Here is a 26,648-nt window from a genome sequence, read left to right as displayed (position 1 = left end):
CAATGATTTATGTATCTTTGGAATATGGTAAATATTTGATTTCACTATTTAACTATATATATATATATATATATATATATATATATATATATATATATATATATATATATATGACTATACTGTTTAATTCAATTGTAACTTATCTTAATGTAAGTATCAGTATCCTCCAATCATCTTAAAGCTTCTTCCGAATAGGAAGTGGAATCTAGGATAACAACTCACCTGCCTTTGTTGGCGAAAGATGGATTTTTCGTTGGATCATGTCAGTTTACATTATGAGAGTAACATACCGTTTAGATGGTCTTTCAATTATTTATAGGGACATTTAACAAAGTGTCAATGTAATGTTTGTGTGCTAATATATTGAATATGAATGAATAACTAAAATTTACTTTGAACTACTTGGGGAAAATAAAAATAATAATAAATTCAGTAATAATTTTGTTTGTCGTGTTGAAAATTCCTGAGGTCCTCTGAGATTATTTTGAAAGGTCCTATCTTTTGGAAAGTGTTTTCGCACCTCTTTTTTCTCATCTATTTGTCAGATCAGATAATGCTGCAGTACTATATACAACGTTTCTATTACTGTTCACTGTTATACTGTTTATGTGTGGTGCTCAGGATAATGCCTTGGTTACTGCATTGTCTTTTTACCTACGTTTAAATATAATCTTCAGAAAATCACATCATCTCATGTAGTGTGTGGTCATATCACTGTCATCCTCTGCTGATGATGTTTCATGAGCAAGGATGATATTACAAACATGAGAAACTTCAAATACTGCTCAAATCCATCAAAGTCCTTTATTTCAGTCATAACGCATTGTTATACATAACTCGCAGCATGTCAAGACGTCGTTCGCTTCATTTCCATAAGTCACCTATGTTATCTGGCCGACCTGTTACTTTGAGCTATAGCTTTTCAAGGTCTTGAATATATTTCTGTCAATAGCAAGTTGGACTGGGAAGACAGGGTAATCAGGATATTTCGTCCGATCTCTTTGATTAGTCGGTCATACTTCCAATTCGTTCAGTCTATGGAAACCCAGAGGCCTGGCTTGCGGTCTTCCAGCTTTCTTAACTTATCTCTTGCTTCCCAGGACAACTGACGGTTAAAAAAGAGGCTAGACGTGCGAGAACACAAACAATTATTTCAGCAAACGTTAGTGAGTTTAAATTTCAGTAGAATCCCTTGTTTAAAAAAAACATACTGTCTGTTTCGTCCACCCTCCCTTAGGATGTAAGCTCGTTTCAGCAGGGCACTCCTTCCCTCGTGTCTCCCCACCTGTTCTTCTGCTCCGTCCTTACTCCATTTGTCTGTCCCGGAGTTTCTGAAGCACTGGTACTTTGTGTTTACTGTTCTGTACTGTTTAACCCTGTATGGTTTACTGTTTGTACTATGTACGGCGCTGCGGACACCTTGTGGCGCCTAACAATTAAATGATAATAATAATAATAATATTGACATACAGTATTAATCAGCAAGTTAGAAAGCAAGTTATTGTGAAAAGAATTCTAGAAATGATGCAGAAGTCCTCCGGGTATTGTGATTAGGAATATGCTAATCGTTTCTTATACATGCTGTGTCCTATGTGTATTATGCAGAGTATTTAATTATCACATGTAAACAGAACAGCAGAACCAACACTCAATGTCTGTACAGTTGTCATGATCTTGAAAGGTCTCAATAATATGTTGAGTTTGAGCTACTGAAGAGGCTTTGCTGTATGTTTTGTTAATCTTAACCAATGTAGATGCTGTCTAGAGTCTAGTGTGTGATCATCATCATTTATTTATATAGCACCAACATATTCCGTAGCGCTTTACAATTGGGGACAGACACAGTAAACTAATAAACAAACTGGGTAAAACATACAAAGAGGTGAGAAGGCTGCTCACAAGCTTACAATCTATGGGACAATGGGAGTTTGATACAGGAGGTTAAGTCTACATTTTGCATTTCGGTCCAGCCAGACTGCAAAGGTAAAAGTGACTCATAAGCTAAATGATCCTGTCACACAACAATGTTGGTCAGGGGGCAGTTGTCTTGTGCGAAATTGTGTAACGGGTTGTAATAGGGTAATGTAGTGAGGTTAAGAGGGTGGTTGAGGAATATTATAAGCTTGTCTGAAGAGGTGGGTTTTCAGAGAATGCTTGAAAGTTTATAGACCAGAGGAGAGTCTTATTGTGCGAGGGAGAGAATTGTGATATTACAAGCGAGTAGTTACACCATCCCAGGTGATCTAGAACACACTTTATTAACAGTTGGAGAGATGGAGTAAGCTTTAATCAGGTCATTAAGGGTATGCCACAATCATTTTGGGATAACTGTGTTTATGGAGATGGATGAGATTCAGTACTAGGACTGTACTGCCCCCGTACAAGATACATAATCAATGTCGTATAGTGATTTCACGGTCTTTGTTTTACGTACCTGATGTGTTTCAGGCTGGGTGACTTCAGTATTAGCTCCTCAATGAAACTGGCACCAGTATCTGTAATGTAATTATGGCTCAGCACCAGGTGTGTGAGTTTTGTGTTATTACTCAGTGATACCAGGAATGGGACATGTTCATCCCTCAGCAGAATTTCCAGGAGCCTGTTATAGATCAGAGAAAACATCAACTGTATTTTCTACAACTACAACCAGCATGCCGAGCAAAACAGAACATTTTCTTACTTAAAGGCTGTTTCCACCCACAAAGTGAAATACCCACTGTGAGGACCTGCTGAATAGTGGAAGCACAGGTAGGAAATATTTAGTAATTTTATTTAAGTCACCAAACCAATAGGCTGCTAAATGCTGGAATCTGATTGGTTACTATGGGATACAGCACCTCGTTGCTCTTAGCAATGTGATATATCAACCGTTATAGATGGCACTTGTCTTGAGGAATTAGGATGACAGGTAAGAAACAAAGTGCTGGTTATAATAGATTTAACATTATTATCAACAGAGGAACATCAAGGAACTATACCACATAATTATAGAAAAGTTCTTGAGAATATTTGTCACTCACATTAGTCCCTGTTAGTCCTTAAAACGCACTCAGTCCGACTCACAGACTAGGGTCAATTTGTTAGCTGCTAATTAACCTGTGTGGGAGGAAACTGAAGCACCCGGAGGCAACTGAAGCAAACACGGGGGGAACATACCAACTCCACACAGATAAGGCCATGGTCAGGAATCAAACTCATGATCCCAGTGCTGTGAGGTAGAGGTGCTAACCACTGAGCCACCGTGCTGCCCATACTGCTGACAACAAAACAATGTATTTTGTATTAAATTTAATCATAAAATCAACAGTAGTTGGGTGGATTGGACCACAAACACCATGATGATGTGGTATTCGCTTAATTGCTTAATTCAAATAATTAAAACGGGATCCATCAGCAGATGGATTAAATTGTATAAATGGGGCAATAGCATATTAGATAACAGTACTAGAATTCTTCAAACCAAATGGAAAAGAGTATAGTTGAAGAACATAAAGATTTAAATGTCCCTGTGAGTGAATCTGCCAATATTCAGTATATTCAGAACATCCCTGCTAACCTGTGAGTGAATCTGCCAATATTCAGTATATTCAGAAGATCTCTGCTAACCTGGAAATTAGCCAGCCACTCATACAAACTATGGCTTTTCCTTTTTATGAATGATGTAGGATAGAGACGCTCCACCTTCCAAGGCACCTTCTCTGTGGGATAGCAGCATGCTTCATATGTTTAGCTTCTGTCAGGTTAGTTCTCCCTATGTATGTAGTAGGTCCACCTGTGCACCTTTTTTGAGAAGCAGTGCAGAGTGAAATTACCTTTTACTGAGCCAGATTATCGTAATGGGATAAAGGGAGGAAGAGGGTGCATTCCTACTGGTGTTCCATGTCATATAGGACATATGGCCATTTCCACCCCAAAAAGGATTTTGCACCAGCTCAAAGCTGGTGGTCCCCAAGACACGTCCTACACTTTTGAAAGTATCTGTTTCACACCTCCATGCTACATTTCACCATTGAAACGCATTTTCAGGAGCACACCATGTAATTTAGTAAAACGTTTTTAACACACTAATGCCACATGTAATAGAGTTCCGATATACTCTCATCGTTATGATTAATTTACACCATAGATGATGCAAAACCCAATGTGCGGAGTGGGTTCCGATAAGCAAAGTAATGCTTAAAGATAGCCTTTTACTGTGTCCATCCTGTGTGTGTTTTAAATGACCTTCTCTATGTCTATTGTGCACATATAGGCCCAAAATAAACAAATATCTATAGGACAATAATGCCTGTGAAATACCGAGATAGTCAGCTATTGCTAGAAAATATGTAATAATGAGGTGCAGATAACCATTTGTTTACTACAGAAATACATTTAGAATTACGACCAGATTGTAACATAAACATTTATAGCAATTCCCACCCTATATGTCTCAGAACTGTATAATGTGGTTATACTCACATTAATTGCTCTACACTGCACGATGGACTGGACAGAGCTGTCATTAAATCCCCAAAGTGAGGGCCAGTCAGGTCATTGCAAGATAGGTATAGTACCCTCAGATACTGGTTAGTTTTCATTGCAGATGCAAGATGGGAACAGGAACTGTCCTTCAGACCAGTACTGTCCAGGCTGGAGAAGAAAAGCAGAATAAGATATAAAGATAATTTAATCATTTAATAAAATCTCTCATACACTAATTTCTAAATATTGAAACCTTTAGCTATCATCAGCTCTTAGGGGATGCCTTTTAAAAATTGAAGCAAATGCATTTTCTATGGGAAAAGAGGTTTCTAATAAAAAGTTATAAAAAAAAAAAATTATAATATAACATATAATAACACTATATAATACCTCCTTCTACATACGTCTCCCCTCTCTATGTATTTGTTATACTCACTGTAACTCCTCTATGCGGCATGTTGGACTGGACAGACCTGTCATCAAGTCACTGAAGTGAGGACCTTCCATTGTATTACAAGACAGTACAAGTGTTCTCAGGGACCGGTTATTACTTATTGCAGATCCCAGATGACAGCAGGAAACGTCTGTTAGTTTATTACTTGACAAACTATAGAATACAATCAGAATATTAAAACAAGTTGGGCAAAGGTTTCATTTTAAAAGCACTGGCTGCATCTGCAAAAATGCAATTTCACAAAATACTGTTAGACAAGGCAAATTTTAAATATAGAGGTCACATTACTGCAAATAGAAAAGTGGGACAGACCTAAGGCATTACATTTCCTATTGGGATTGGTATAACATTTTATTGGAGACATCCCATGCTCGTATGGAGTAAACAAAAGGGGTCCCGCCTTCGGAATCCTTACTGTTGCCGAAAGCCAAGAGTTGGCGTGTGCCGTGGTTCTCGGTGCTAGAGAACTTAATTTGTCTATAACTCTACAACAGGACTCTACTGATGTCTCCATTTCACTGCATTGAAGTACAATCTGTAATTTATGTAATGGTAGTGGTGTTACTCCCACCACTGGAGGAGAGTGGGCCATGTCAATGTCAGGTCATCCACCCAAGGTCACCACTCTGGTCAGAAGAGCACAGCAGGAGCCTCTTCTGAGTACGCACTTGTAAAACTTTTGTGCGGTGATGCCCTGATCTTGTCTATACTGTATGTGTGTGTGTGTGTGTGCGTGCGTGCGTGCGTGCATATATATATATATATATATATATATATATATATATATATATATATATATACACATACACATACACATACATACAAGTTAACCCGTGCATGATACTCATGCATTCTAGTCAAATCAAGATACTTAAGGTCTTAAAAAGGTTCTTGTCATGCATTTGGGCCTAGCCCAGGCCTCCTCAGGGGAAGATCGTTACTTCCCGACGCAAGCGCCCTTTTTAATGTGTGTTCATGAGGTAAAATTACCTCACGAAAATGAGTTTGACCCCTCAACTCGTAAATTTAGCCTTTACTACCCCTCCCACGGGGGGAAGGGGGGATGATGGAAGTTAACTGACTTGACTATTCTAATTTTTTTGTCAAATAATGTCAGTATACCAAATTTCAGGTCAATTGGATGAGCCCTTTCTGAGAAAATAGTTTTTTCCACACACACACACACACACACACACTAACGCACGCCTCTACACATGTGTGTTCATGAGGTAAAATTACCTCACAATAATGAGTTTGAGTCCTACCAAATTTCAGCCCTTTTTGAATTTTTTTTCCCACACACACTAAGAATTTAGTAGGTCAGTGTATAACTCTGCCCAGCAGGTGGCGCTGCAACTTGGTTTTTTTCCACACACACACAGACAGACAGACGCCACTAAGCATTTATATATTAGATTTAGATATATATATATATATATATAGATATATATATATATATATATATATATATATATATATATATGGTTTACAGTATAATTGTGGAAATACAACCAGATATAACAAGATGACTTACGAGAGAGTCTGAATCTTGCACTCCGGGTGACTTAGGGCATCACATAAGAACCGAACTCCATCATCTCTTAGATTATTGTCACTAAGCCTGCAGAGAGTAAATGAGAAGGAAATCAATGGGGATCATTCTATACAAAACAAAATTCATTTTAATTCAAATAGCGAACAGTACTGTCTTCAAGTCCATCGTTCACATGGAAAACCATTAAAATTACTATACGATGTAGACATTTAAACTCAAACATGTTTGAAATGGCTGGTTTGAATCTTGCGCAATTCCACTGGCAGCACTGAAGACACGATCAGAAGTGAGTCTGGAACATTAACAAATGTTGGCAATTCTGGCCACATGTTCAAGCTTCCAATACGATAGTCGATCACAATCGAGTGGATGAAGTATAAGACAATTCAAATATATTTCACCGTGTTCTGTTGATAAGTTGCAGAACTGGGCGACTCTTCATTCTCTTTGATAAGCTAAAAACAAATCTGGATCTATCCCAGCAAAATGGATTTCTTTTTGGATTGGTGATGTTAGATGTTCTCTTTCCCTAAGATGAAGTTTGGGTGAGTTTGCTAAATATCATTTTTATATTCATATCCACTTGGGTCGTGATTAAGTAATGATGTGTTTTCTTGTTTTTTCTTGTAGATATTAGTTTTTCTTTTTTCTCTGTTTGCATCATAGATGCCATGAATATTCATTCTCATCAACACATAAAACATAATGTTCTATCTGTGTTTAATCCAGATCAATGATCAGTTCTTGGTTCTCATCATCGATATATATCAGACCATCAACATCATCATCAGTTGCCACATGACCACACCTGCATCTTGTTCTGTAGATATACACATTTGTGGTATTGGGTTGGAGAGAATGGCGGCTCATTTCACCCTCATCCTGTTGGATACAGCTAAAAGATCCAACAGTAACATAATGTGGTCTCTCAAGTAGAGCCAATGTAGATTTTCATCTTGTTGGCGAATCCCATATGAGCTGATCTTGTGGTATTTTTGAATCATAAGATCATTGCATGTACCATGTGATAGGTTAAAATGGGCACTCACCTGTCTTGACTTGGCTAAAATGCATTACATTTCTTGCTAAGTGCATGGGTATCTCTGTACTAATAGGTTAAGTACATGGGAAAAACAGGGGATGGGAGGCAATTGCTGCCGCCACTAGTCTGCAACAATATTTGAGCCATACCCAAACATTTCCGATATTCAGTTGTCTGGATGACAAGCAGTGCTCAACTTCTGTAGCCAGAATTTTGTTTGCTGCATATGTTTTCTGATCCAAACTGGGGAGACCTATAGAGGTGTGACAACACTTCAATTGCTCTTTACTTAAACATGTGGTAACAAAATACTAACCTCTATTTATAAAGCTCTGACAAATTACATACATTGATGAGAAGGTAATGATGGCCCTGCCCAAGTAATCTTATGAACTAAGAGGTGTGGTGAACACATGATACATGAGGTGGAGGAATAACAATTGTAGCTGCTGGTAGGGACAGATGCTCTTGAATCACCCATGTCGAACATACGTTAAGGCCTATTTGCAAACTCTTGTGCACAGGTCAGCTGGTGAGAATGGGAGGGGGTGTGGCCTCACCCCCAGTCTTAATTTGTGACATTTCGCTGCAAATTGCGTCAATAAGCCCCTGCCCCTCTTGGGATCTGTCAGAAAGCCTGATTTTGAGTCCGAATTCAGTAAACTGGGGCAAATATAATTTCAGAGGTTTCATGCACTTTTGCTTACATCTAATATAAAATTTTATGACTCTTTGGGGGAGATTCAAATCAGCGCAATATGTCTTCGGAACATGGAGACACATGGACGCGATACTCATCTTCATTCATTTTTCCTCACACCCAATAGATGAGAGCAGAAAAATGAGCGGAGATTTCATATGGTTATGTCTGGTGGCACATAGCTCCTAAATGTATATCCCCATATTACTCCATTTTTGGTCTATGCCATCTTTAGACTAACCCAAATTATCTGTAGCAAGAAAGACTAACACCATGTATCAGATATATGGAAATATCACTTAACGCTATAACTTAATACTACACACAAAGAAATAAGTAGACTAATACCAATATAAAATTACACACCCCACCCATGTTCAAAAACTTAAAATGACAGTTTCATTTTCTAAAAGAAGACACAAAAAGAAATATACTTAATTTTTTACCCTAAGTTATTTACGGTATGTAGAGCTGGTGCCAGTCTCTCCATGTTCTCACTGTGAATTTTACAACCTCCTAGGCCAAGTTCCTCTATATTTCTGCAGGATTCAAGGATAAAAGACAACACAGTATAATCCAGAGGAGTCAGGTGGACACCGGATAAGCTAAAATTTATGTATGATCCAAGAGATTCTGAAACTAAAACCTTATTCTGGGTCTCAAAGAGATCAAAAAACACATTGAGAACCTCTCTTTGGTCCTCTTTGCACTCCTGGACATCAATAATGGTCTGTTGGAGAAAGGTGATGACATCTTTGGTTGTTTGAGAGGACAATTCTCCCAAATAAGGCTCTAAAATGGACCTGGAGTAGTTGTCTGAGAGACCACAGAGGAAACAAAGAAATATTTCACCATGGTTGTCTTTATATGATTTGGTTTCTTCCAGTGATTTATGTAACTTCTCAGGACATTCATTAATGTAATGGACCAAGGCAGCAAAAAACTCCTGTAAAGTGACATGTAAGAAGGAAAAGGTCTTATTAGGAGATTGGTCTGATTTAATCATTAAGCTTGAAAAGAGCTGTGAGGAAGAGTCGACATTAAAGGATGCCAGATCTTGATCATTAAATGCAACAATGCGATTCATTACTCCATGTTCTGCCATCCATCCAATAGATGTCAACAGTTCTCGAACCCCCTCCTTATCCTGGCTGTGATTGGACAGGATGTTGGCAATAAAAGTTGCAAAGAGTTGTGTCAATGTTTTGGGCAATGGTGACATCATATTATCATTATTTGTCGGCTGGTCTTTGAAGCACTTTGATAATACTGTACAGATGATCCAGCAGTAGGATGGGATATAACAGAAATTGTAAAGTGTCCCATTATCCTGTATATAATTAAATGCTTTGTCTGACAATTCCTTGTTCCTATAAAAATGCTCACAGTACATCTGTATGTCCCTGGGCGAGAATCCAATAATCTGAGTTTGTCGCTTGAAAACTGTTGTATCAACTGATGCTAGTTTTGTTCGACTGCTGATTAGTACAGAACAGCCCTTGAGAAGTGACTGTCTCACCAAACTAACCACAATCACACCAAGATTTTCTATCTGCTTTATATTGTGACACAATTGTCTTAATCTGAAATCCATTCGGTGACTGCTTTCATTTAAGCCATCAAATATAAAGAGCAGTTTTTCAGGATCCTGTAAGATGTTTTCAAGCTGACCCTGAAGATATGGATATTGCTGAAGGATCATCGTCTCCAAGCTGACCTCATCCACCCCGTTGAGTTCCTGGAATTTGAAGAAGAAGACAAATGCAAATCTCTGGTAGAGTTTTCCATTCGCCCAGTCGTAGACAAACTTCTGCATCAGTGTGGTCTTCCCTATTCCTGGAACTCCGCTCACCAGGACTGTATGTGGCACACATTTCAATCGCTGGGACCAGCGGAACAGTCTGTTGGGGGAAATGCACTCCAGCATATTTTTCAAATAATCCTCATTTTTCCCTCGAGTCTCTATTAGCCAGTGCTGAGACCGCTTATGGATGGGGCGAAGATAGGCAACAATGAGATCCATGTCACGTTCAGAAACGTAGGAACTTTCGGATCCTGAGGACTTGTTTTCTACTAAGTCCTGAGCTTTATCCAGCAGATGTTGCTTGTGATGTCCTTGCATATCTGCCAAATAAACAAAAAACTAAAATAAAGCTCATTGCTAAAAATAGGATGTGTTATGCAATGGAAATACTTATATAGTATATTAGTGGTGCTGTTAGATGAAAATAGGGACATTCATGTAATGTAACCTTGCTTCTATCAAACTTAAATATACTTTTGGGTGAAGGTTTACTTACTTGAGATGTATTACCCGCCTAACCCACCTTTAACAGTCCCACCATGGCCACCTCTATATTAGTCTCACTTGCCGGATTTCAGTAGGTGGTTTGTCAATGGCCCTTCCCTACTACGTCATTTGTATGCACACTGTAGTATACAGGGGAAGGGTATCAATATCAATGTTGCCTCTTTAAGGCACATAAGTAGGAGTAGTGTATATGTGACTGGTGTGGGAGTAGAGACTTCGGGACCTGGTGGGTCGGGTAAACAACACAAGACAGGGAAGTAAGAAACAGGAATCGGTGGTGGTGGTGGGGGTAATGACAGGGATATAACACCTAAGGGCAAAAACAGACAAATATACACTTGAGAGAACAAGCAAATAGTAGAACCTATTTTGCTGCACAACTGTTTACTTGGGGCCACTAGCTGCCAATGGCACATTGATCAGGTTTCACTACAAATCTACAGAAGAGGATAAGGTAACAACCAGAGGATCCTGCAGTAGGACACTAAGGGGTAGATTGATCAAACCTTCTATAAAGGAAAAGTGGAGGTCTTGCCCATAGCAACCAATCACATTCTAGCTATCATTCATCTAGTACATTCTAGAAATTTATAGATGGAATCCGATAAGTTGGGCAACATCTCCACTTTTCTTTTTTGAAAGGTTTGATAAATCTATTCCCAAGACTGAGCAGCATTCCTTCCCATAATAACCTATTATTGTAAGTATGCCAGGGTTACTCTTACCATTAGTCACTGACCTTTGCTCCAGTACTGTGTTAACTTATGTCCTCAATTTGTTATATACAGGGCAGATTTAATAATAAAATCCCTATCTATGACTTTTACTCTTGGCCCAATCTAGCCTAAATTTGGTTCAACAGGTATAAGTACCAACTCCAGCACACGTGTCACGTCTCTCCTAACACGTTATCCTTTTTCTAATATAGCTTTCAGCTGACCTATTGCAGGATTAACTATATTATTTATTATAATATTTACCTTTCAGCTCCGAAGATAATGGATGTCCATGTTTATCTAATAGGATCTGCTGCATCAAAGCGTCACCTAAATGAGAAAAGTACTTGGTGAGATAATCAGTTACATAACTGACCCTCTGTATCACATCACTCACTTACTAATATTAATAAATATGCAAGTTACACTAAAAGTCTAAAAATACAGCAGTACCCACAACTACAACAAATGATGAGAGTCAACCTCCAGTCCAAAATTGGTCCAACAAATTCTGCTAGACTTGTCCAAAAAGAGGACCATAGTTCCTACTGCTCCATCCCATAGTACCAAATACCAACACCATGACATGGGATGGGTCATAGGACAGATATCATAAATGTCCACAATAGATCAAATGCATGGTCGATTTATAAAATACATTAATAAAATATTTTTTAAAGACTTTGGACACTTTGGTATTTTGCTTCCCCTGTCCTGGATATAGAATGGCTTTAAAGAAACACCAGACCAGGAAAAGATCAATTGGGAACAATTTTTTTTTAACTTTAAAATATGCACGATATTCATTCTCATTTTTTATTTATTTTGGGCTTTTCAGATATCATATTTTTAGTGCCCAACCCTGTCCTTTGATTATTCATTAATATCATTATTTCGGAGTGAAACCTTCAAGTCGGAGTGTTGGGTATTCCAGCTATATGGAAACACCGGGGAGCTTGGATGATGGTCAACGGATTTAAGTGACAGAAAGGTGTTTATATTCCATCTGATTTGGCTTTAAACACCAAGACAATATAAAATGAAACCTAATCCATGTATATTTAACTGAAAGTAAAACAGACGGGTTAAATAGAACATGAAATCATAATAGGGGGGAGACATGATAGATTGCTAGAACAATTCTGTCTGAAGACACACTACGTTCCTTGGAAAAGGTTATAGGAGTTTAAGATCCTATCTGATATAGTCATAACAGTGTAATGTGCTTAAAGATATAGAAAGTGAATCAGTCAGTGTTTGTGCAGTATACAAGTCTAGTAGATGATGACCTGATTATAAGAGGATTTGGTACAGTCTAGTAAACTGCCACTTGTATACCACGTGTATCAATCACCACATATTTTGCCCTGGCTGCAAATTAGCAAGAAAGCAATTTTGTACAAGTACATTTCATCATCATGATTTTTTTTAATAGCTCCGACAAATCTGCATCGCTGTACAGAGAATATTTTTTATTTACATCAGTCCCTGCCCCACTAGTGTTAAATTTGTCAAAAGCCACTATGTTTTTGGAATTTGGGAGGAAACTGGAGCACCCGGAGGAAACCCATACAAGCACGAGGAGAACATACTATCTCCACATAGATAAAGGCCATGGTCGCGAATCGAACTCATGAACCCAGTGCTGTGAGATAGAAGTGCTAACCACTGAGCCACTGTGGGTTTGTGGCTATGCCAATACAGACTGTGCTTCATTTAATTGAATTCAGACATGATTACAGGAGTAGAGTTTTCCTCTTTCTGCTTATCCAACAGTAAGTTGGGATAGGTAGGTGCCACCAGAATAACCTGGAGATATATATCATCAATGCATCAAAGGAGTACCATAGATAAATTAATAGTCCCCCTCACACCTTTCTGAACCACCACCGAAAGAAAAATCTGACAATCCTGTGCTGATCAAGTGATGATTAGACAATGATCTTCCTGCTTTAGCCTGGTCACAAATTTGTCTGCAGAGCCGCATTTCCACATAGGTTTTCTGCCTATCTAATGCACTGGAAGACACTACATTATTATATTATTATAAGTATTGTATTACATGTAGCTCCATAATTATTCTGGATCAGGTCCACCTTGAATTTTTCCTTGGACAGTTTTCACCATCTCCTCCCATTGTTGGTATCGCTGGTCCCCTGACAACCCCTCCTAAAATAAATACACTATTAAGTTAAACCCACCCATTCCTTCTGGTGCATGGGATGGGACCTCCCTCCTGTATTGTCTCAGCCCTGGAGACCTTCTTGTCCTTTCTTCTACATGCTCAGAAGGGACCTCACTCAAACCAACTGAATTTTTAATTTGAAAGACACCAAGAGATGGATTTGAAAAATATGAATGGGGAATGAGGTGGTGAAGAAGGAGGGAGGGTGGGGGGAGGTTCTAGACATCACTAGCAGAATGTTAAGTCCTCAATAGCCAAATATCTTCTAGAAAGATAAGAGTTTTACATGTTCATTAATATAACACAAACACAACATATGCAATTAAGATATAAAGACTTATTAAGCACATTTACTTGATATGTTGATTTCATACAGTAGTGCATACAAATTAGGCGATTGGCACTCAGTCTCTAGATCATAGAGACTTTCCCAGAATGCTATCACAGCTTCTCTTCCTGCTTCCAATATATCTTGCACCAACTTCTCAGAATATACAAAGTGCCCAAGACCTTTATTCACTTTTACATATTCCTGGAACACAGTTATAAGGATTTCAGATAGATATACGTAATACATCCAAAAAAACAATTACCAATAAAACTTCATGTCGCTGGATATGCACATTCTATATGAAGGGGGAATCCGTCTCCTTAAATGCTAGCTAGCCAGTTAACTTTTACTCTACCATCAATGTGCAGTAAAAGGGGGTATGGAAACTTTGTACAAAAAAAATACACATATTCTGATAGACCCACATTACGTCTTGTAGTTTTGTGAACCATGGTTCATAAAGTTATTTTTAGCAACATTGTCATGATAATTCAGTCACTCTACTATTGCAACCTTTAACAGGGATCATGGCACACACCTTGAATATTCTGGTTACAATTTTATTGGTTACCAATCATGAGTTCAAACTCCCTGTTCTATACTGTAAAAAAATTACAGTTTCTCCTCCTACCTCTTCAAAGAAGACATTCCGAGAGGCCAGTTCCTTCAGAAGGATCTTAGCATCTATGGCCTCCACAGCATAAATTAAGTCTCTTCTGAAATACTCGTATATAAATCTCAGTTCGTCCATTCCATAGCCAGGTACCTGCTGACGGAACTTCTCAATACCATCTAGATAACAAAAAGGACAAAAACATTATTTGGGGATCAGTTTAACCAATTGTAGATAGTCCGTCCGAGCTGAATTAGCAAGTGAATATATAGGAGATTTACAAATTTTTTTTATTTTGAACGTAATAGTATAATAACTCTTCAGCACTCTCATTGAGATCTACCATTGGGAGTTGGGCCAAGTGTATTAGATCTTCAACAATTGACTATGACAGTAATGTCAGGCAGACAGAATGAATCAGCTGTTCTCTGATTGGCTGGCAGACTGTTCTGCGGAGCTTATTTTTCCACGTAAAACATGATCTATATTGCACTGTCTGGGAGCCTTCACTGCGGGACAGATAAGTAAAGAAATGTGCTGCAGGTATGATATACCACACATGTGATACAGGTGAGGGGTGGGAGAGACACATGTGTTAGAGGAGACAGGTGGGTAAAAGGCGGTTTATAGGAGAGGGGTTTAAGTAAGAATGCTTTACAGAGGTTAGAGGAGTCCTAATGTGTTACAAGGGAGGGACATGCCACACCCCTTATATGGTATGGCCACACCCTTCAGTCACATGTTCCTATCCACACAGGGACTTTTAAAATGATGAGAGGAATGGTAGAACTGCAAAGAGGTTTCTCTTTTCTTGTAGTAAATTTTACATATGTTACATTTTTAAGAAAGTTAACATTTTATTCCAGACCCTTAAAATGGGTACAATCTCCAAATGAGGCCCTCAGACCATAAACACAGATGATGAAACCTATGCGCTGGAGAAATACTGCAAAAAACTCCAAATTAAACACAGGTACCCAAACTGAGAAACACAAAGCGATAAACAAAAAATATTTGTTTGTTTGTTTGTTTGTAATTTCAATCTCTCTATGTCGGGTAGATGAGAAGCTCACTGTATTATTATTGTTATTATATATTTCATTTATAGTTTGCTTAATAATTTATTACGGTGATTGTAATGTGCTATTAACGAGGGTTTTTCACTTATTGAACAGACAGAGGCTGTGCCAGCTAGTGTGTATTTGTTACAAGTGCATACACCATTTTGTATAGCAAAGAAAAAATTACACATGACTTGAACAATTGAGGAACAGAAGGGAAACATTCTACCAGAAAACACTTCTACATGAGGACAACATTCATCATTCACCTGCAACTCCATATTAAATCCTGATGTTCCCAACCCTCACTGTCTGCAAGCTTCACATCTCAAGAACTTTGTTTTGAGGATTTTAACATCCCTACCGACTCTCCTATTACTACTGCTGCCTCTAAACTCCTGGCTCTCTCTTCCTCTTATGGCCTCTCCCAATAGACAACTTCTGCCACCCACTGTGACGGTCACTCCCTGGACCTTGTGTTCTCCCATCTCCAACTTCTTCAATTTTGTCTTCCCCCTCTCTGACCACAATCTCCTTTCCTTTACCTCTCTTTACCTATTGCCCCTCCCCACTCAAAGTTGCTCGCATACTGTGTACCATCAACAGCATTGACCCCATCATTTCTGCATCCTCCCTCAAACCCTAACTTGCTCCCATTTCTTCCCTATCATGTCCTATGCTGCTATCTCTCTTTACAACACCACACTCTCTGTTGCCCTTGATACTGCAATCCCAGCCACCTCCTTCATCCCCGCCAATCCATATCCCCAACTGTGGGACTCCTCTCTTACTCTCTCTCGTCTCCTCCAAAAGCGCTCCCGCTCCTCTAAACGCCAATGGAGGAAATCTTGTTCCATTGCTGACTTCATCCATTTAAAATTCATTCTTTCTTCCTACTATTCTTCTCTCTTTCCTTCCAAACAAGCCTATTTCACATACTTCATCTCCTCCTTGTCCAATAAACCCTGATGGCTCTTTTCTATCATCAATTCTCTACTGTGTCCTCCCCCACCTCCTCTCCCCTCATCCAACAACACTCTTGACTTTGCCACCTACTTCAAAAGCAAAATTGACTGTATCCACAATTATATCTGTTCTCATAAGACTTGCTTCCCCCCACCTGTCCTCTCTAACAATCACTTAGCCACCCTTGGCTCCTACCCTTCTGTAACTGTGCCTGAGATCCTCTCTCTTCTCTCCTCCTCTTCTTCTAAAACCTGTCCTCTCGATCCTGTCCCCTCCAAGACCAATGTCTGTTTTCAACTCGCTCACCTCTTTAACCTCTCTCTCTCCACTGGTATCATCCCCTCGGCCTTCAAGCATGCTCTCATCTCCCCTATTCTCAAGAACCCCTCCCTTGACCGATCCTCTTTCTCCAACTATCGCCCCATATCTCTGCTTCCCTTTGCATCTAAAATTCTCAAACAACTTGTTTTCAATCGTCTGACCCACTTTCTCTCTTCCCATTCTCTTTTTGACCCTCTCCAGTCTGGCTTCCGTCCCCTTCACTCAACTGAAACTGCCCTCAATAAAGTAACAAATGACTTACTCTCAGCTAAGTCCAAAAATCACTTCTCCCTTCTTGTACTCCTCCATCTCTCTGCTGCTTTTGACAGGGTTGATCATTCACTTCTCACCACCACCCTTCACTCCCAAGGTCTTCACGAAATAGCTTTTTCCTGATTTGCCTCCTATCTTTCTGCCTGTTTTTTTAGCGTGTATGCTTCTGACTCTCCCCCTCCCTCTTCCCCTTTCTATTGGAGTTCCACAAGGCTCTGTCCTTGGCCCTCTGTTCTTCTCTCTCTAAACCACCTCTCTCTGTGAATTCATTAAATCATTTGGCCTCTAATACCATCTCTATGCTAATAACATGCAAATGTATGTTTCCTCCCCTGACCTCTATCCCACCTCCCTAACCCAGGTATCTAGCTGTCTCTTTGCTGTAACTATCTGGATGTCACAGCGCTTCCTAAAACTCAGCATTTCCAAATCTAAGGTCATCATCATTCCTCTTGCCAATGTTGCTATCCCTCCTAATATTTCCCTCATGGTTGACAACATCACTCTTTCTCCTGTCACCTAAGCCTGCTGCCTTGGAGTCACTCTTTATCCGTCATATCCAGTACCTCACCAAATCCTGCCAGTTCCTCCTCTGTACCATCAAGAAAATACATCCCTTCCTCTCTCAGGAAGCAACCAAAATCCTGGTCCGTTCACTCATCATTTGTCATCTCTACTATTGCAACCACCTTCTCATAGGCCTTCCTGACTCTCACATTTTTGACCTTCAAGTCATACAGAATGCTGCGGTAGGCTCATCATCCTCTCCCAATGCACCTCTTCTGCTTCTCCAATGCCTAAATCCCTTTTTATTGGCTCCCTACCCATTTCAGAATTAATTTCAAGCTCCTTACCCTCACTTACAAAGCCCTTACCAGCACTTCTCCCCCTTACATGTCTCGAGGTACATACCTACCTGACCACTGCTCTCTGCCTCTGTCCTCTGCCTAAATTTGCTCTCATTACCTCCTCCCATGCTCGCCTCAAAGATTTCTGCCATGCTGCCCCTAAAATTTGGAATGCTCTACCCCATCTCACCCGACTCTCCCCCAACCTTTAGTCCTTCAAACGCTTACTCAAAACTCAGCTTTTCAAGCTTGCTTATCATACCATCTACAAAACATTCTATCCATCACCTCCTCTTCCTCGGGTGCCACCTCCATCTTTTACCAGTTGATCCTACTGTCTCTCATCACCCCTCCCTCTAGAATGTAAGCTCTCGCGGGCTATTTCCTCTCTTCCTATTGTCCCATGTCTGTCTACTCTCTGACTCCCTCATTCGTCATGTCACGTCTTTTGCTGCACTCCGCGTGAGTCCCTATGGCAATATTCACACTCATCTGTGCTAATTATACGTATTATCTCATCTATTTGTTACCTGCTTCTGTATCCGGCGCTACGGAATCTGTGGCACATTATAAATAAATAAATAATAATAAATAATAATGAAAAGCGTGTTAGCTATACAAGTACTGTTAGATTACTCTTCTAGAGTGTATCTAACAACAAAACCATACAGGTATAATTATCAGAAATGACCCAGTGGTTATAAAAGGCATTAATCTTTAAGTGTTAATATCCAAAGTAGGATCGAGCACCAGATTCATATGACTTATATAGCTGTCACATTCACTTATAATTACATTTATTTATAATTTATACTTAAGTTGTACTAGACAAATGCCTTTAAAATTAAATAATCATAAAACTGACCTTTCGTATAATATCTTGTAGTGGACTGACCCATTTTCTCTTCCCTTGAGTAGAACAAGTAACACAACCTATAAAGGTAAATATAAACATGTAGATTGAATAGGAAACGTACTACAGCAAAGCTGTGAGATTCGGGTCCCTTCTGCCACTATAGGGATAACAACATTCCCCAAACCAGATAACCAATTACAGGATAATAACACTGTTCACAACCCAATGAGCTAAACACACACCAATTATATGGAGTAGAAAAGTGTAAGTGTGAGCTGATCAACAATGGTCTAGAAAGTGATTCTAATTAGTGCTTCCAGTGTCGTTCGCTGTCTACTAGTAATCCAGAGGACTATCTGTGAAGGTTGGTGAGCTCTGGCAGTGAAGACAGGGACAGTGCCAACAACTTCTTTGCGTAATGTTCTGCCTGGACCTGGATGTGTTTCTAGGCTTTCACCCCATCTGAGCCACGTCACCTTGTGAAATACAGTTACTGTTTCCTGTTTCTGTGCACTGGACTTTCCTTTCTAGCTGAGCTCTACCCTTTCACCACACCCAGTTCTATCTTCTCTTCAACTATTCTGTATTACTCACCTATATAAACTAGTTACTTTGCTCTCTGTATCTGCTAGTGTGACGACAGTGTGCTTAGTCATTCTTGTTGTATTGCTCAAACTCTCAAGAAAATGTAGATTGTACTGCTACCTTTATACTGTTTCTGTTCTGACTTCCTGGCTCTGACTTTCCTTAGCCTAGGCTTATGACCCCTGACCATGGGCTGACTACTGACCATCCCACCTGAAGACCTGCTTTAACTTCAGAGCAGGCTGCCGGGTTGTGTTTCAGAAACTCACAGCTGTCCAGCAGCTTCTACAATGTTTGACTCAATAACAGAAGCAAATATATTACTTTGTAAAATAAGAAATACATTTTTATCCATATAATTTTTTAAAAGTTCATGCAAACACTATGGGCCTGAATCAGAGTAGAACACAAGAGTAAGTGTAACTTGCGATGAATAAAGTTTCATGTAAGTGTATGTGTCTGTACGTCATATCCAGAGTTGATAATGTCCCCAAGTCTGAATGAGAAGTAGATATGTCCGCTTGACAACAGACGCATCCCTCAAAGAATTACGCCCAACTTGCGAACATGTACAAAAACCTTTTACTTTATATGTCATGAACGCAATTGCTATGAAGCACCAATTAAACTTGAAAAACCTAGCTAATAAAGTAGGAACAACTTCCTGACATGCGTACAAAAAGAGATGAGAAAAAAAGATCTTTTCTACAACATGCTCTGCAAATCTTAATCAATCGATGACTGATCAAGTTCGCTAGTTTGGGTGTTCCTCATCATCTTCCCGGGTACAGGATTTTTTGGGGCTGCACACACTTTGTGGAATTGCCTCCCTCGTACAGTAAGTCTTTCCTCTAGACTTCAAACCTTCAAGCGTTTTCTGAAGACCCGCCTCTTCAGGCAAGCTTATAATATTCCTCAACCACAATCTTAACTTTCCTAGGTTACCCTATTACCACCATTTACACCGTTAACACAAGGCAGCAACACATTGACCAACATTGTTGTGTGACTGGATCATACAGCTCACTAAGTACTTTTTACGTTTGCGCTCTGGCTGGACCAATATGCCACCTCATGTATCAAAGTCTGTAAGCAATTACTTGAACACACCCTTACTGTACATTGCCTACATTAGAACACCCCTTCACTCCCCTGTCACTCTTCTTAAAGCACAAGGAGTTATAAGTGTCAGGTCTGAATAGCTCAAGTTTTGAGCATGCGCATAGCAAAAACAAGGACGGATATAGTACGCAAATTGGCAAACGTCTCTCTCTGAATCGGGCGGTTAGTGAATAGAATCTGTCTCACCTTTGAGGGATCTCTGTGTTTTGAGTTCCTGGACAAACCCCAACTTATCACATCTGTATGAAACAGGAGAGATTTAGGAGAACAGGGTTGTGGGACAGAGACTAAAACTATGACACTCTAGTGCACAGAAAACTTTGCAAACACATTTATTTACACACTCTGTGGAACCAGATAAACACAGAAATTGGAAAATTATTATATATTCATCTCTTAATATTTACATTAGACAAATACTAAATGGACATTCTTCTGGAATATCATATAATAATCTTATTTTTAATTGCAAAACATAGTTTGTATAGCTTCCCTTGCAGAATGTAGAATCTTAAAAGCAAAACATAGTTTTGTTGCCATGCTGTGACATAGTAACATAGTAACATAGTAACATAGTTGATGAGGTTGAAAAAAAGACACCAGTCCATCAAGTTCAACCTATTTTGGATCTCCTGCGATCCTGCACTTATATTTGAAATTGATCCGGAGTAAGCAACCTCCAATCTGTTTCAATTGTGAAAATCCCCCCAGACACAATATTGCAATCCAATTTCTACCCTATATCCACTACTATCCTTTATTTTAAATTAACGGTCGTATCCCTGGATACACCTTTCCGCTAAAAATTTGTCTAACCCTTTCTTAAACATATCTATTGAATCTGCCATCACAACCTTCCCTGGCAATGAATTCCATATCTTGACTGCCCTTACTGTAAAGAACCCCGTCCTTTGCTGGTTGTGAAATTTCCTCTCCTCTAACCTTAGGGGGTGACCGCGTGTTCTGTGTATAGTCCTTGGGGTAAAAAGTTCCCATGAAAGCTCTCTGTATTGACCCCTAATGTATTTGTACATATTAATCATATCTCCCCTTAGACGCCTCTTTTCTAAAGTAAACATGCCTAAACTGGCTAACCTTTCCTCATAACTTAATGACTCCATACCCTTTATCAATTTTGTTGCCCTTCTCTGAACCCTTTCTAGTTCCAAATTATCTTTTTTTATAGAGTAATGCCCAGAACTGTACTGCATATTCAAGATGAGGTCTTACCAACGATTTATACAGTGGCAAAATTACACTGTCTTCCCTTGCATCTATGCCCCTTTTTATGCATGCCAATACTTTGTTTGCCCTTGCAGCTGCTGCTTGACATTGAGCACTATTGCTAAGTCTGTCTACGAGCACTCCCAAATCCTTTTCCATTATAGATTCTCCTAAATTAATTCCATTTAATTTATAGATTGCGTTCTTGTGTTTGATCCCTAAATGCATAACCTTATATTTATCTATGTTATACCTCATATTCCATTTGGCCGCCCAATCCTCCAGTTTATTTAAGTCCCTCTGTAGAGAAGCTACATCTTGCTCTGATTTTATTACCTTACAGAGTTTAGTGTCATCTGCAAAAATAGAAACTTTACTCTCTAAACCATCACCAAGGTCATTAATAAATATAATAAAAAGGAGTGGTCCCAGCACAGACCCTTGAGGTACACCATTTAAGACTTTTGACCAATTAGAAAATGTTCCATTTATCACAACTCTCTGTTCCCTATTCTCTAACCAGTTTTCGAGCCAAGTACAAATGTTGATTCCTAGACCCAGTTCCCTTATTTTGTAAACCAACCTCTTGTGTGGCACTGTATCAAAGGCCTTTGCAAAATCTAAGTAGACCACATCTACTGTCCTGCCCTGGTCTAAGTTCCCACTGACTTCCTCGTAGAAACTAATTAGATTAGTTTGACATGACCTATCCCTCACAAATCCATGTTGATTCCCACTAATACTTTTATTGCGCACCAAGTAATCGAGGTACTGGGATAACCCTTTGAGGCTACTGAGGAATCTACTATCTACCTCAGGAAAGTAACGGATTATATTTCATCTATTGCATGTTATTGCTAATTTTCGGAACTTTCCTAGCCGAGTTATATCAACATCTCCGGTGTGTAGTTACGTATGAAAGTATTACTTGCTAAGTCCAATTGCAATGGTGATACGGTTCAGAGTGACATTAATTGTACTCACATTACTGCTTCAATCTATGGTGAAATTTTCGATTGTGAATGTGGTTCATGGTTTAAATTACTCCTATAATTACTAGGACCAACTTGGAATAATCAATTGGAATCATCATTTTTAGAACTTTGATTTACTTAACCCAGACTATATCTGTTAGGAAGTAACTAGATCCTCCTGCAATATTGAAACTTTAGACTGACTGATTATTTCCCATTTACCGTGCATGCTATATATAGTGGAGTGGGATTGGTTATCAGTGCACTGATATTTGTATTGTATTAACGACCTGTTTTTATATAATTAAATGGTTTATTATTACAAACGTGGATTAATTACTAGGTTTAATCCTAAGCCTCAGCGCTGTTCTATATCTTTCTCTGCGTAAATTAATCCTGAATACTATCCCTTAAGATACCTTCCAGTAGTTTCCCCACTATTGATGTCAGGCTTACAGGTCTATATATCCCTGGTTGTGATCTCATCCCCTTTTTAAACAACGGCACCACATCTTCTATTTGCCAATCCCTTGGTACTGAGCCTGATGAGATTGAATCTATGAAAATTAAGAATAGCGGTCTAGCTATTTCCGAGTTTAACTCCATAAGGACCCTTGGGTGTATGCCATCTGGACCTGGAGCTTTATTTATCTTAATACATATTCTCTTTTGATTAGGGAAAGAGTAAATTTGTGAGGGATTATATCTGAAAATGGCCAAATCAGAAATAAGCTTCAACATTTACTTTTTTTGTCTTTAGAATAGAAAATATACAAATTAGATGTAGATTGTAAGCTCTGATGGACAGAAGCCTCTCAGACTTTCCTATCTTCATGGATGTTTACAGACTCAGAATGAAAAGGTCACATGGTAAGAACAGCATGAAACTCTTGTTACTAAACAGCTATTTCCCTGTTACAATGTATTACATTCTATACTTCTCAGTGTGTTACATGAGAGGTCAGTGAGTGCAGGAATAGAACAATGTTACTCACAGACAGAGGGAGGGAGGAGTAAGGGAACAGAAGGAGAGACAGGAAGGGAAGGAATAATAGTTCTCCAGCTTTCTCTCTCAGTGTAACTCTTTACATTTCATCAGCTGTCCGGATACTCCCTGTCTTTACAGCGTTCCTGTCACCTACATATAATCATATCTGAACAGACTCCATATAATATACTATATTTACTGTGTGTTACAGCCGTATAGTTACTTCCATAGTCACCTTGCTATACGTCTGCCTGAGCACAGCCGTCTTCTGGGCTGCTGTGAATATTCATGAGTATTAATGAGAGAGTGAACAGCCCATGTACTGGCTGGGAGCATGCTCAGTGGGTGTCTGCGCAACATTCTGTGACATCATCAGAATCCAGGTTTCAGTACGTTGGCTCTGAATGATCACATAAGATTATTGGCAGGGAAACGTTTGCCCAAACTAACACCTAATTTAGGTAAACTGTTACAGTCAAGGCCGGTGAGAGGGGAGGAGCGGGTACTATTTACCCGGGCCCGGGTCGGGCCCTCACTGCGGATTTTTTTTTATTTTTACTTTTTTTTTTTTTATTGCAATTTTTTATTTTTACTTTTTTTTTTTATTGCAATTTTTTTATTTTTACTTTCATTTTTTTCACCAGGGCTCAGGGGTGTCTCCGACCCGTTCATTGGTGGGGGGAGCTGGATAGGTTAAAAAAAAAAGTTATTGCGGCGCCGGCGTCCCTCCTCTCTTCTCCGTTCACACTGAATGTCGGGCGTGACGTCATCAAGTCACGCCCGTGAACTGTTTATGTACACACTGGATTCTTTCTATACTACACTATGGTGCTAGATGTCCTGAAAGTCAGAAGTGTTGGGACATATGTCATGCTCCAGCAAGCGGGCACTGCACCCTTGTGTCAATGGTGTACACAATAATGCAGGGGTTTTTTGTGTAGTTGGGTTGCCTAGCACTTTTCACCTGCTAGCCACACCCCAATGATGCATAGCCACGCCCCAATGATACATAACCAAGCCCCAATAGTATGATCACACCCACGCAAATTTTTTTAGCACACTCAACTATAAGGGGGGCCCCATGAAATTGTTGTACCGGGGGCCCTGAATTCCTCTTGGCAGCCCTGGTTACAGAACAACAAACAATGCAACAGGCAAATATCTACTTCCCTTGCAAAAAGTGTTTTATTACATGGACAGAATGAAACATATGCAAAGTATTCAGCCCCCTTCAACATTACAAGATCGCAGCTGGAAATTAATGAAATTCTGCTTTATTATTTGAAATAAGCATTTTTTTCAGTCAATGATAGTTAGTAAATATATTATTTTATTTTTTTAGTCTATTGTTAATTGTTACTTTTTATTTATTTATGTTACTAAGTACGGGCTGTCGTTACACTTCTGATGTGCCAACTGGCTAGCCGGGTCACGCATGGGTAGATCCCCTGACACTGGTTCGGTCAAAGCTGGAATTTAACCTTCTTCAGGCCAGTAATGCTCAACTGTCTCGGAGATATTATATTGATAAATAGCGCTTATAAAAGTTTTTTTATATCGCAGCGATATAGAATCATTGTTATAGGCACCTTTATCTCACAATATCCCTCCCAACATTTAGAATCATAAAATTGGGATGAAATAAGTCCTGCCCCCATTCCGCCTAAATCCAAATGCACAAATTTGGGTAAAACACCAACCTTTGATAAGTCCCACCCCTTTTGCAGCCTGCAAATCGGGAAGTCCTAACAAAATTGGGATAGTTGGGAGGTATATCACATATTTACAGTACATTCTAAAAAATATCTAGAATCTGATTGGTTGCTATGGGCAACACCTCCTCTTTTCCTTTTTAGAAAGTTTGATAAATCTACCCCTTAATGTGTAACACTATTTCACAACTTCATACTGATTATTTTCCTCATTAGACAATGCACAAATTACAAATATCTTCCAACCATTCCATACCTATCTCTAATTCATGAAAAGACACTCATTTAGCTGAACACTTTGGCAAAGGAAGCGCAGGATATATTAAATTCTTTTCTTTGACTTTTAGGAAATTGTGTATTTAATTTATGCACCCACAAAGCTTCTGTGTGGAACAAAAGTTTAGTAATATTACCTCCTTGGAAATGTGATCTATTATCCTCTATTACTCTCCCTCTCAATTTCTCTATATTATGTCTAGTTACTTTGCAATGCTTGGCTAGATAAATCTCCTATTTTCATAAGTCCCGACACCGAGACATGGAGAATCGGTGCACAATAATCACCCACCCCCCGATCTGCCCAAACCTTAATGTCTACTGCACTTAAAATACATTTTTACAGTTGCTCCTGATTACAAACACATGTTCTAGCATGTACACACAGCCGCCATCACTAGTAATGGGCACTTACACCCCTGACCTGTAGGTGGTGCAAGTGATACGACTGAAAATCATGTACCTGAGAGATGCCCAAAGCTTGAATCGGACACTGGTGTGTGCCCTCAAGCTTGGCACGCCCTTACTGTACTTGACTATGTGCCTACACCCATTCCCGTCCCCACTCCAACCATGAAATTGCAAGCTATAGTAAGGGTCTTTTGTGCTCGAAGATGAATTGGATGCTGCGCCGTTCTCTGGCGTATAGTCCGTTTCTGGGCATGCGCAATGCGATTTTACGCTAAATACGGCATGTATCAGCATTTACGTGGCTTTATAAATCAGGCCCATTATGTCTCCATTTAACACATAAAGGAGAAAGGGTTAATATAATAAAAACATTGTCATTTATAAAGTGACAGTGGGGGAGGAGCGGACTTAAACTTTTTGATGGTTCTGGCACCTTATTTTTATCACACTATGTGGCCTATTCATTAATCTGGGTTGAGAAGGCTGATTTTCTATAGCCGCTTATTGCAGCAATAGAAAATCAATGATCACGCCAATTTATTAATAAACTCTAGTTGGGTCAGCTGCTTTGGGACTTCTAAGGCGTACCTTAAGTCTTACATTACAGCATTGCTGGGCCGGTCTCTAGGGATATGTGGATGGGTGACCTGGATAACTGGG

The 26,648-nt window shown here is 39.3% G+C and overlaps 1 protein-coding gene across 2 annotated transcripts; it reads right to left on the bottom strand.

Annotated features, from left to right (window-relative positions):
- Positions 1-798: 798 nt before the first annotated feature.
- LOC142108907 (NACHT, LRR and PYD domains-containing protein 3-like) lies at positions 799-23,881 on the bottom strand. 2 transcript variants are annotated; one of them, XM_075192878.1, is made up of 12 exons: positions 23,825-23,881; positions 20,590-20,642; positions 18,706-18,773; positions 14,390-14,550; positions 13,782-13,959; positions 11,507-11,572; positions 8,662-10,339; positions 6,453-6,539; positions 4,901-5,071; positions 4,462-4,632; positions 2,435-2,599; positions 799-1,124 (listed from the first exon to the last, which is right to left on the bottom strand). In XM_075192878.1, the coding sequence occupies exons 3-12, from the start codon at positions 18,737-18,739 to the stop codon at positions 1,031-1,033; spliced, it is 2,805 nt and encodes a 934-aa protein (XP_075048979.1). In that variant the 5' UTR covers positions 18,740-18,773; positions 20,590-20,642; positions 23,825-23,881; the 3' UTR covers positions 799-1,030. The 2 variants fall into 2 exon arrangements, with proteins under 2 accessions (XP_075048979.1, XP_075048980.1); XM_075192879.1 differs by lacking the exons at positions 13,782-13,959; positions 18,706-18,773; positions 20,590-20,642; positions 23,825-23,881 and having other exon boundaries at positions 14,390-14,449.
- Positions 23,882-26,648: the final 2,767 nt, after the last annotated feature.

Source organism: Mixophyes fleayi, chromosome 12 (assembly GCF_038048845.1).
Source record: "Mixophyes fleayi isolate aMixFle1 chromosome 12, aMixFle1.hap1, whole genome shotgun sequence".
Classification (NCBI taxonomy): domain Eukaryota; kingdom Metazoa; phylum Chordata; class Amphibia; order Anura; family Limnodynastidae; genus Mixophyes; species Mixophyes fleayi.
The sequence above is the reverse complement of the archived record's forward strand: the minus strand, read 5'-3'. Positions and strand labels throughout refer to the sequence as shown.

Excerpts from the sequence above, each read along its gene's own strand:
- LOC142108907 (XM_075192878.1), bottom strand. The coding sequence starts at position 18,739 with ATGGGTCAGTCCACTACAAGATATTATACGAAAG. Across the intron at positions 4,633-4,900 it reads TGCCGCATAGAGGAGTTACA|CCTGGACAGTACTGGTCTGA; the intron begins GTGAGTATAACA and ends TTTCTTCTCCAG. Across the intron at positions 2,600-4,461 it reads TGCAGTGTAGAGCAATTAAT|GCTCCTGGAAATTCTGCTGA; the intron begins GTGAGTATAACC and ends GATCTATAACAG.